The sequence below is a fragment of the Nipponia nippon genome, unplaced genomic scaffold, assembly GCF_047370975.1.
Source record: "Nipponia nippon isolate SJK-2023a ecotype South Korea unplaced genomic scaffold, ASM4737097v1 scaffold_6, whole genome shotgun sequence".
In the NCBI taxonomy this organism is placed as follows: domain Eukaryota; kingdom Metazoa; phylum Chordata; class Aves; order Pelecaniformes; family Threskiornithidae; genus Nipponia; species Nipponia nippon.
This window is the reverse complement of record NW_028262380.1, coordinates 30,931,420-30,942,666: the sequence shown is the minus strand read 5'-3', so window position 1 is coordinate 30,942,666 and position 11,247 is coordinate 30,931,420. Positions and strand designations below refer to the sequence as shown.

General features: G+C 46.2%; 1 protein-coding gene across 1 annotated transcript in view; it reads left to right on the top strand.

Annotated features, from left to right (window-relative positions):
* The first annotated feature begins 772 nt into the window (after positions 1 to 772).
* KDR (kinase insert domain receptor) overlaps positions 773 to 11,247 on the top strand; it is a 32,010-nt gene continuing 21,535 nt past the window's right edge. Inside the window, exons 1-12 of the mRNA XM_087736969.1 lie at positions 773 to 976; positions 2,260 to 2,350; positions 2,865 to 3,061; positions 4,242 to 4,366; positions 4,694 to 4,862; positions 6,111 to 6,250; positions 6,446 to 6,614; positions 7,564 to 7,675; positions 7,769 to 7,932; positions 8,760 to 8,916; positions 10,020 to 10,140; positions 10,739 to 10,847. Coding sequence (XP_087593095.1) covers positions 925 to 976; positions 2,260 to 2,350; positions 2,865 to 3,061; positions 4,242 to 4,366; positions 4,694 to 4,862; positions 6,111 to 6,250; positions 6,446 to 6,614; positions 7,564 to 7,675; positions 7,769 to 7,932; positions 8,760 to 8,916; positions 10,020 to 10,140; positions 10,739 to 10,847 — 1,606 coding nt within the window. The 5' untranslated portion in view covers positions 773 to 924. The remainder of the gene's footprint in view (positions 977 to 2,259; positions 2,351 to 2,864; positions 3,062 to 4,241; positions 4,367 to 4,693; positions 4,863 to 6,110; positions 6,251 to 6,445; positions 6,615 to 7,563; positions 7,676 to 7,768; positions 7,933 to 8,759; positions 8,917 to 10,019; positions 10,141 to 10,738; positions 10,848 to 11,247) is intronic.

Genomic DNA, 11,247 nt, shown 5'->3' with positions numbered 1-11,247 from the left:
ACCTGATTATCTACCTATTTGTCTATGTATCTGTCTACACAGATGTATTTATTTCCCCCAGAGGCTTTATGGTCATGTGTATGGATAAAACCATTAATAACCACGTGTTTATTTTCCCCGAAGGACTATCTCACGAACTTCTCTTTCAACAGTCACAGGTTAATAATTTTGATTAAAAGGTACATGATTAGCTGGGGGTTCATTTTCGGAAAAAAATCAAACCTTTGGTGTGAGAGGGGAACGGTTACTGCCACCGGGTAGCATCCCGCAGAGAGCGGGGGTGGGAAGGGTGGCTCTCGCAGGCGGCCGCTGGATCCCGTTAGAGGCGATGGGGCCGGTTAGGCTGGTGGGTACATGCTACATGATTCGGGGGCTCCCACGTTGTGAACTCAGCACTGATACCGCCAGGCACTTCAAGCCCGGCTGGATGAAGTCGCAGCCAGCAGGAAGGTGGCTGCGCCTCACTGCCTGTGCCCCGTAGGGTCCGTCCTTAGGGTGATTTCTGTTGAGGGGATGTTAAGAAACCCCAAACATGCGCAACGAAAAGCCTGGCGACGTTGAATTGCCCCACCCCACCCCGGGGCCCTCCTGCCGCTGACAGGGAGGCGACCTCCCGGGGCCCCGCTCCGAGCCCAGCACCCCCGCCGGGGCCCGCCGCGGGGCCCTGGGGCGGGGCCGAGGGGGCGGGGCTGCGCCGGGATAGGCGGGGCCGAGGCGACAAGCCCCGCCCCTGGGCACAAGAGGGGCGGTGCTGCTCGCCGGGGTCCCGCATCCCCGCCGTGCGGTGCGGCGCGCCTCGGCTCGGCTCGGCTCGGCTCGGCGCGGCCTCGGCCCGGCTCGGCTCGGCGCGGTTCGGCTGCCTCCCCGACGGCGCCGTCGGGCAGCGGGTTCGCTTCGCGCCCCGCAGCGGCCGGCGGCCGCGGGATGGAGCTCGGTGCGGCGCGGCTGCTGGCGGTCCTGCTGTGCCTGGCTCCCGGTAAGCCCTCGGGGAGCCCCGCGTCCCCCGGGTCCGGCCTGTCGGGGAGCCGCCGGGGTCAGGCAGCCCCACGGGGCCCCGCGGAGAGGGGGCGCGGGGATGATCGGCGCGGGTGCGGGTTTCCCGTGGGGCTGTCAGGGCTGGTCGAGTGGGTGAGGCAGTGAGAGCCCCGGGGTGGGACGGGGCGCCCAGCGCTGCGGGCGTGCTGTCCTCTCCCGTCCTGTCCTGTACTCTCCCATCCTCTCCTCTCCTGTCCTCCTGCCCTCTCCTGTCCGGCCGGTCGGTGCCGGCCGGTCAGAGAGGGCTGCCTGCCATGGCATAGTGTCCTGCTCGCTTGGCTCCAGCACCAGCCGTCGTTTCCGAGAGCAAAATGTCCCTGGAGCCAAATGCGGGAAACCCGTCATCAGCGAAGAACCTGCTCGGGATGCCAGTGATTAAAGCGCGGGGAAATACTAGGGAAATAGGGAAGGTCCCGGTCTGGCCTCACTTTCTTGTTGCCCATCGTAGCTGGCCAAGCTGTCGTGGTTGGGGCTGCTGGCTCGCCCCGGTGAGGCGGGATTCCTGACGGTGCTGGGAGCAGCCAAGGCGGACTGAAAATCTCTCCCTGTGGTCCTTGCAGATGTTACACAAGCTGGGCTGTTGCCTCAGAGCGAGCACGGGCACCCAGATCGCAGCCTTCACAAGCACGGGTGGCTCGGGGTGGGCGCAACGCAACCCCTCGTGTGAATAACGTCTGGGAGAAATAGATTTTTGCCTAACTGCCTAGAAGGAAAGAGATTACCCTAGAAAATCATGGGATAAAATAAATTCATGTGATTTCGAATTTGTGACAAACTGGGTAAAATAGTTTCTTCACATAATTTGTTGATCAGTAGTCTCGAAGAACATAAGTATATTCGATTTATTATAAGAAAATTTGGTAATCCCTTTCCCCGGGGAGTGAGATCATCAGATGAAGGTTCACTTCATTTCAATGTTCCACATCCTCTTGTTAGACCTTGAAGTTGGCAACACAAGAAAACAGGAACTCCACCCTGGCTGGCTGAATTGTAGTGCTCTGCAGCTAGCTCCTGACCATCTGCCTTTGCTTCCTGTTATGACAGAGTTTTTGAACTTTCTGGGATGTGTGAAAAGTCATTATTTACCCTTCTCTGCTAAGTAGGTGATGTGAAAGTGTCCGCTTAAAACATATCGCATGTTGCTGTATATGAGGCTTTTCTGACTGAGTAGCATTTACTTTGTTTGTTGCATTGATTTGAGGGTTTTTATACATTTTTTTGCAGGTTTATTTAGTTCTCTGGATCAGCCAACCCTTAGCATCCAAAAAGATGTCCTCACAATAACTGCAAATAACACTCTAAATATTACTTGCAGGTAAGGGCAAATCTGTCCAGCATGATTTTGATGGGGATAATTTATGTAGTGAGTTTTTGTACAGAATCGTAGGTGATTCGGTCTCTCTCCCATCATCGCTCTTGTTTCTCCCTGGTCCCTCTGTGCCCCCGGCTCACTTTTCCCTGGCAGACTGTAGAAATGATTGATCTTAAAGGGTTGCAGAAGGAAGAGGTGGGGAGCGCAGGGTGTCCGGGAGGAGGAGGCATCAGCCAGGTCCTCGTGGAGCCGGCTGGTGGGCCACACTCTTGACTCTCCCTTTTGGGTGCTGTGTCACTTAGATTCAGCAGAACATAAATCTCAGGTAGCTTCCTTATAGGTAGTAACGATAGGTCGATTTACGTGAATTTATCCTATGTGGCTTAATGCTCCATGTGATGGGATGAAGCCTGTTCCTCTCCAAAGCTGTAGAGACTAGTGGGGCTGAGGTTCACCACCTTGGATCAGTGCTGGTGCTCATCGCATGCTGACGCTCCTCTAACGTTTGCTGTCCCAGCGGTCAGAGACCACTGGAGTGGTCCTGGCCAAGCAACCAGAGCAGTGCTGAGAAGCGTATCTCTGTGACAGACTGCAGTGATGGCCCCTACTGCAAGACACTTACTCTCCTCAAAGTCATCGGCAATGACACAGGGGACTACAGGTGCCTTTACAGGGACAACCAGGCAGCTACAACCATTTATGTCTATGTTCAAGGTAAGTGCTTACACAGTTCTTAGGTGGCTCTTCCCCTAGCCTCAAGAGAAAAAAGGAATATCAAGTATCTCAAGACGGTTTTGACATTAAAATTTCTTAATCTTAGAACGTTTGATCCTGTGAAACTGTTATTTTTCTTGTTTTCATGTTGAGTAATTACATAACCAGTACGCTAGTTGCCATCAATAGAAAAGCCTTTGTACCTATAATTTTGAACTGACCTGTTGTATGCAGTACTTGGTCTGCTCTTCTCCTCCACCCAGAACTTAGCATACATATCTCCACTGCGCTCTGAGCCTGTCCTTATGAATGAAGAGCTGTTACTGACCTCAGCAGGAGTTTCATATGAGGGAGGATTACAGAGATTGTATACAAAATGTATATAAATATATATATAAAACAACAGATCCGATCCCTTCTACAATTTGTACTATCTGATACCATTCAAAAAAAAAACCCCAAAACATAAACTTCCATATATTTGCTGACCGTAATGGTAAAATCTATTTAGGCTTTAAGAGCTAAGTTTTCAAACTCAGGCGGTCGGTTGTATTGGTAGGAATGGAGCTGAGCATCGCAGACACTGCAAAGCCTCCAGTTACACACTCAGCTTAAGTAAGCGCATTCATTGAGGCATCTGCCTTTTTGCACCGATGGCTTGATACCCCTTTTCTGGTGCGCCCTGCTTCCTTTTTATTGTTAACTTACAGTTACCGTTTTGAAAAATGGAATGTTATTATATACACGGGTTAGCTTGTTTTATAAGATCACAAACTTACATTTTTTTTGGTCTGACTTTGGAAAGGGTGCTGCCATTGGGGGAGCCAATATAGCATGTCACTACTTTTAACTGGTATTTCCTGTAATACTTAGGCAAGGAAAGTCGCACTAGGGTAAATTGGATTTTTGTCGGCACAAAGACTGCGGTGGCAGGAAGCTATTCTCCAAAGTGCACGCTGCTGCTGATAGCTGTTTTGAGAATAATGATATGGTAAAGCTAGGGAGAGGGTCTGTAAAAATATGTCCCCCCTATTTAGTCTCATCGTTTAAGTGTTTTACCACATAGAAAAGAATAAAAATTATTTGAGAAGAAATAGACAGGGAAAGAATAGAATTGGAAAAGTTTCCTCCGTAATCACATGACAAATAATATCCATTTACCAACTGAATATTCTTCTAGATTACAGATCTCCATTTGTGACTTCTGTTAGTGATCAGCTTGGCATTATATACATCACTAAGAATAAAACTGTGGTAGTGCCGTGCCTTGGAACCGTATCAAATCTCAATGTATCTCTACATGCGGTAAGGGAAAAAAAAACGTTATTATTATAAGAGTTAGTTGAAATCACTGTGACATAAATACATTGCCTGAAGTATAAATATGTTTCCTAAAAACTTCTTTCCATCCTTGGGAATTTTACAGTCTCTGATTACAAGGTGAGTGCTGTAACTGTACGTGTCCATGATCCTGCACTCTCAAAGTGTGGAGTGATGGCCTATGAAAGGGAGATTGCCTGAGCTAGGATGTTAAAACTGGGACCCTGTGGTTATGGAAAATGCTGGACTTGAAAATTCAGGGTTTTTTGATTTTTGAAATCTGACTATGTATTTTATCAATATTTCAAACAGAAATATCCAGAAAAGATATTTGTTCCTGATGGTAAATCAATTTCATGGAATAATAAAAAAGGCTTCACTATACCCAGTCATTTAATCAACTATGCGGCCATGGTCTTCTGTGAAGCTAAAATAGATGATGAAAGCTATCAGTCTGTGATCTACATAGTCGCAGTTGTAGGTAAGCCAAAGGTTTTTTTTCCTCTATAGCCAATGTTATTTCGCTCACTACAACATACTGAACCAATTACATTTGGTTGGACCCTAGGTTATTCAATACTGACAGTGCAGCTAATGCAAAATGGATGTTGTGATATATATTACTTTTCTTTTAAATGCAATGTATTGTGTTCTTTCTGGTTGATCATTGGGATAAGTGCTTCTATTTTTAGTGTTACATAGATGCCAGGGATTTTAATTTTTTTTCCTGACAATGCAAGCCTTTTTCATAAAATCACTCTATTCTGTACTTTATTTGCTTATCCAGGATCCAAGTCATAGTTGAAGGGAACTAGAGGCAGGCATCCATCAGCAGCAGATAGGAGGGAATTGGTCTGAGGCGTTACCAAGGGAATGGGGGATCTGAAGGTCGAACTAGGAACTGGGTTGTCTTGTCTCCTTCAGACCTATGTCCTGACTCTGACAGCGGTTTATGCTGTCCTGGTATATTTTGTCAGTTGCTCATCAAAACCTAGAAATACCAGGATGATTCTGTGGAGGCTCAAGCCTGAGCTGAAACTGCAGCTATTTCTCTTTTGAGTCCAAGGACACAATGACCACTTCAAGTGGCCAGTTGGCACCAAGGCAGTCTTGCCCTGCTTGGCAGGAAGACATAGCAGCCCTCCACCCTTTACTCTGTGCAGCAGGCTCTTGCTTCTCCACCAAATTCATCAGTCTTCACTCGATTCAGAGCAAATTCAGAATTTCTGCAGAATTTCTGCATTCAGAATATTCTGGTTTTTAATATTTTAAATATTTTATTGCACAAAGTAAACTCGGGATGATTTTACCAATGCCAGACTGTCATTCTTAATAAAAAGTTCCCACTTATTATTGGGGGTGGGGATGTATCTCCTTTAGTTTCAGGTCTCACAAGGTTAAGAAGAAGGTGTCTAAGGCAGAGGAACTGTGTGGATCACCATCTCCTGCCTGCTCCCACTGCTGGGGGGGCTCCGATCAAGTGCATACATCCTGCTGTGCCGTGTCTGACACAGCTCTCGGATGGGAAGTGCTCAGAGCAGGCACATCCCATCTCTCCAGGCTCCTTTGTACGCCTGTCATTGTGCTGCACTGGGGCATTGAGAGGCCTCTTTGTAGCTGGGGTTTTGGTTGGAGTTTCGGTGAATTCACCTGGGAAATTTGGTGCTGAGTGCTGTAAAGAAGTCTTTTCTTACCCCCCTGTTTTGTGTGTGCCTTTTTCTTCCTCTAGGATACCGAATTTATGACCTGACGATGAACCCGCACTACCAAGTAGAGCTTGCAGTGGGAGAAAAACTTGTTCTCAATTGCACCGTAAGAACGGAGCTGAACGTAGGAATTGATTTTAAATGGGACTACCCTTCTGTCAAGGTAAATCCATGATAATGTAAAGGTGCCAACATCACAATGAAATTTTATTTAATTATAATGTCACTCCCCTCTTTATAATATTGACAAAGCAGATGATAATATACAAAGAAATTGCTAGTATATACAGGTGTGCAAAGTGTGACAGGAGGAATAACAATAAAATTCCCAAACACTTCTGTCTTTTATTTATTACAGGAAAAACGTGCAACCATAAGGGATTTAAAAACCACTGCAGGGGAAGTAAAGAAGTTTGTAAGCACTCTTACTATTGACAATGTGTCCTTAAGTGACAAAGGTCGATATACTTGCGCAGCATCCAGTGGCCGTATGAACATGAAAAACAGCAGTTACTTCATTATCCATGGTATGGCATCTTCCACTTCAGTTTTGTTGGTTGCTTCGGATTTGGGATTGATTACTGGGATGCAGAAGGCATCTCAGTGATGAATCAAATGACAGCAATGAACCAAACTGCAGCTACGGTATTTCTCTTGCACCCACTATAGGATTATTTTTATACCACAGGCTTAGCTAATTATAAGATTTTAAAGGATTGCCAGCATGAGAATGGCCCATTTTTAATCACTGAGTCTGACAAAGGGTTTTCCTGAGGTCTGATTTCAGGGGCCTGAATATTAATGGCTCTTTTTCTTTTTTTTTTAACATTCAAACTTATTATGCAGCACAGTGATTCAAGGTAGACTCAGTTTTCTCCTGGGTTCTTTCTGTTTCCCTTCGGGAACCAAAACCAGATCATGTGCTATAGTGAGTGTACCAGATATTAAGTTGATACCATCCTAAATCTTAGCCAAAAGGCTAATCACTGTCTTAGTCTGAATGCAAGTTTATAACTTATAACAAGTAACGTAAATCATTTCAAAGTATTCTGTGACTGCAATGGTTCACATACATACTTGAGAAGAGGCTGAAAATATCTAACTTTATTACATTATAGTTTTGAATACTATTATTTCCTGGAATGAGTAGATCAAGCCAGTTTTATGATATTTATTTATTTATAGATATATATAGGTCTGACAGTTGGTGTGCCATCCTGAGAGATGAGTCTTGTCTCTGCTTTCCAGACCTCCCCGGTGGGGGAACTGGTCTGCTCCTCTGTGCAAGGAAAAGGACTGGGTTTTCATGGTGGGTCCAGAGCCCACCAGCTCTCTCCAGTTTGGAGACGACTGTGCTTTACCAGTGGCGTCCTATCACTCTCCTCTATTTGTCATCTGCTCTTAAGTGCTAACCCAAACAAAGACCACTTACGCTTTTGTTTACGTGGAAAGACAATTTCATTTAATTTTTTTCAGAAAGTCCTTTTATTCACCTGGAAAGAATGGAGAATGCAGTCGAGACAAGGTTAGGTGATACAGTCAAAATTCCCGTCAAGTTTAAAGGATATCCTCCACCAGAGGTGAAATGGTAAGAATCGGGACACAATGTGTTTGAAAAACTGAGCTATTCTTAGTCAAGGTAAATCTCTAAAGTATTCAAAGTGCTCTATATTTTCTTCAGGTATAAAAATGGAAAAGCCATCAATGCAAATCATACAGTTAAACTTGGCTACACATTAGTGATCACTGAAGCAACTGAAAAGGATGCCGGGAATTACACTGTTGTCCTTACAAACCCTACTAACAAGATGCAGAAGAGACATACATTTACCCTGCTTGTGAATGGTAAGTGGTGTACAGGGATACCTTTCTTTCACGCGTGGATGTGGTGTATTGCCATTCTTAGGATTAAATTCATCCCAGAACTATGAAGATTTAAGTGGGGGTGGTGGCCGGGAGGAGAGCACTTGAACCTGAGCCCTAGGAGGGCAGAGGTGGCTTGTCTCTCCTGGCTCGAGAATGTGCTGGTCGAGAGGCTGCAGGCTTCTGGTGTTGTGATGATACTTTGTGTGTGTTTTTTGTTTTCTGTATATTATTTCTTTGCCTCTGCATCCTGCTCTTTTCCTGCCTTCCTTGCTGGCCGGGCTGCCAGAGTCCTCCCCCACCCCACTCCATCCTGGCCCTGGCCCGCCTCGCCCATCCTTCCTGCCCCACACAGGCTGTCCCTCCTCTTCTGCCCTGCCTTGTGCAACCCTCCTCCTCCTCCTCTTCCTCCTCTTCTCTGCTCCTGAGGAAACAGCCTAACCCCCATGCTTTGAAGACAGAAGGTCTTAGAAAGGGCAGCGAGGCTACATTCAGTGGGATCAGGGCTGGGGAATAATATGCATTTAACTGTTGGGGATGGTGGTGGGAATTCAAGGGCTGCATTTTAAACCAGGAGGTAATAAAGGAAGATTTTATAGGAGATAGTAAGCATTGTGTCTTGAGGGCCTGATCCTCAAAGTGTTGGGCAGGTTCACCTCTTCCCAACACGTCCTTGTTCCTTGGAGGTGCTCTGCATTGCACTCGGACGTGGGGCACAGTGTGCATTAGTCACCGTGGGTCTAACACGTGTAGGCGGTGCCGCTGGGGAGCCGTTGGCGGGCGGTGTAACCTGCTGCTCTCTCCTCCAGTCCCCCCTCAGATCGGCGAGAACGCGCTGCTGGCTCCCGTCGACTCCTACAAGTATGGCTCAACGCAGGCGCTCACCTGCACCGTCTATGCCGTCCCACCACCCGCCACCATCCTCTGGCACTGGCAGCTGGAGGAGGAGTGCACTTTCAGCCCCCAGTGAGTGCTAAGCCCTTGCCATCTTCTGCGGCTTATGTAGCTCTTGAGGGTTGTTTGGGTTGGAGGGGGTTTTTTGTGTGCATCCCTTGTCCAGGCTCATTACTGAGCGCAAACCCAATGGCCAATGAAGAAAAGATTGTTGTACTTAATAGGCAGGTCATTGCTGGCAGGCTCTGCCGAGGTTGTCATCATTGGCAGTGAGTTGCAGAGGCAAGGGCCACCCGCAGCCAGGCGCCAGCAGCGCCTGCATGTTGCCATCATGCCTTCTTGAAGGGCATCTTGGCATGCGCGGGATTTCAAATGCAGCTATCTGCGTGCCCTCCCCTCAGACCTCCCCGTGGGATGCAGGCCCAAAGCTCCATCCCAAACAGCGGAAACTTGCTGTTTATGCTAATTATGGATCTTGGTGGTGGTTTTTTTCTTACGCTCAAGTGCTGAGCGTGATGGTGCTCTTTATCTGTGTGAAAGTGTATCTCGGAGGAAGTGCACTGATTGATGTTGGGGAATGATAGAGAGAGTGCCTGACTGAGATTCACGCAGCTTCCCTTATCTGGGCCTGCCATAAGCCCAGATTTCCTTTTAAAAAAAAAAAAAAAAAGCAGAAAAAAAAAAGCATTCTTCTTTCCTGTTGTTGTTTTTAAAATCATTTCCACTAGTTTCTTCCTTTGGTGCCTGGTTGCTTCCTACACAATGGCTACTGCCCTCAAGAAATTCTTGCAGGGAGTTCAGTGATTTCTGTGTCTCTCTGTCTTCCTTTGAACTAAATTAACTTGAATCATCTATTTATGAATGGAGGTTTGTTCCCAGAATAGCTGCTTCCCTCCAAGCATCCTGATTGAGCTGACACAGGCAGATTAATTAGGAAATTCACCTTTCAGCTTGGGGGTTTCTTATTTTACAGAGCACAAAGGTCTCAGAAGGTTATAGGGTGCAATTTAATAGAAATGTCTCCAGAAACATACTCTTCCCAGATACAGGCTGTGGCCAGTGATGCATCTGATTTATAGCTAAATATCTGCATATTATAAAAAGAACATAAAGCCACTCTCCTGAAGGGCGAATATTCATCTTATATAATGCATATGTCTCTACTTCTGTCTCAGGAAGGTTCGCTCAGGAGCCAATCCGTATGCATGCAGGAAATGGAAAGTGATCTCGGAGAGAAAGGGTGGGAATCAGGTTGAAATTAAGCACCGAGTCGTTACTATTGCCGGGAAAACAAAGGTGAGCAGATTTTCTTTCCTGTTGGTTGGGGATGATTAGCCCTGTTCAGCAGTCCACATATCTGGGAATATATCACTAGAGATGAGACTCTTTTCACGAAACGTTAAACTTGGGGCTGTACTTGCAAGCTTCTACTGAAGCCAATAGGCAGAGGTAGACACTTTCAAGTCCTTTAGACACTGACCCAAAGTGAGTCTCCATTGAGGAACATAACTTACTTTTAGATTTCAGTGCTTACCTTTTAGCGGTTTGAAGTTAGGTGATTTAATCTTGCCAATTAACTGTAATAGGGAGAAGCTGGAGAGACTGAAGACCAGAAAAAGTTGTGGGTGCAGCATTTATTAATACATATACTGAAATCTGCCTTCTGGCAGGCTGCTTTTTCTTGTTTTCTTTTCCTGATTGTTACAGACTTAAGGAAAAAGATGTAAACATCAGGAGGGGACTGTGCTCCTGCTGTGCCGTGGATTTGTGCTGCAGAGGGATTTTTGGTTGTGCAGATATCTGCAGAGCACTTTGCTGAGCTGTTGAGGTGGTTGGGCTCACATATGTACTTGAGCACTGGCTCAGTATGAAATGCTCGATTGTTCTTTTGTAGACGGTGAGCACCCTCATGATTCAAGCAGCGAATGTATCTGCTTTGTATAGATGTATGGCTACGAACAGAGCTGGGTCAAGTGAGAGAGTTATCTCCTTTCATGTGACCAGTAAGTATACCCTGTTGAGGACAGCCATGTTAAATTAATGTTATTTCATCTGTTTCGCTAATGATAGGTGCCTCAACATTGTTGTCTGATTCTTGTCCTTTATAAAATCCTTTCATTCTTTAGGAATTTAGGTTTTTCTAATGCAGCCTTTAAAGTCACCACCTACCTTCAGCCAAGTAGTTAGTTCTGCTGGCACCAGTGGACTGGGAGTCCCGTGAACATGATGCAAAATGGGCACTGTTGTCTCGACAGTGATTGCTATTGGGTTTTTGCCATCACTTAAAAGAGCTACAGAGAAATTATGGTAGCGTCACAAAATGAGTAAAGATGTATTGTAAAAACTAAGACTAACATTTTCGAAAACAGTAGCAAACAGCTTCTGTCTTCTTGAAAATCAGTC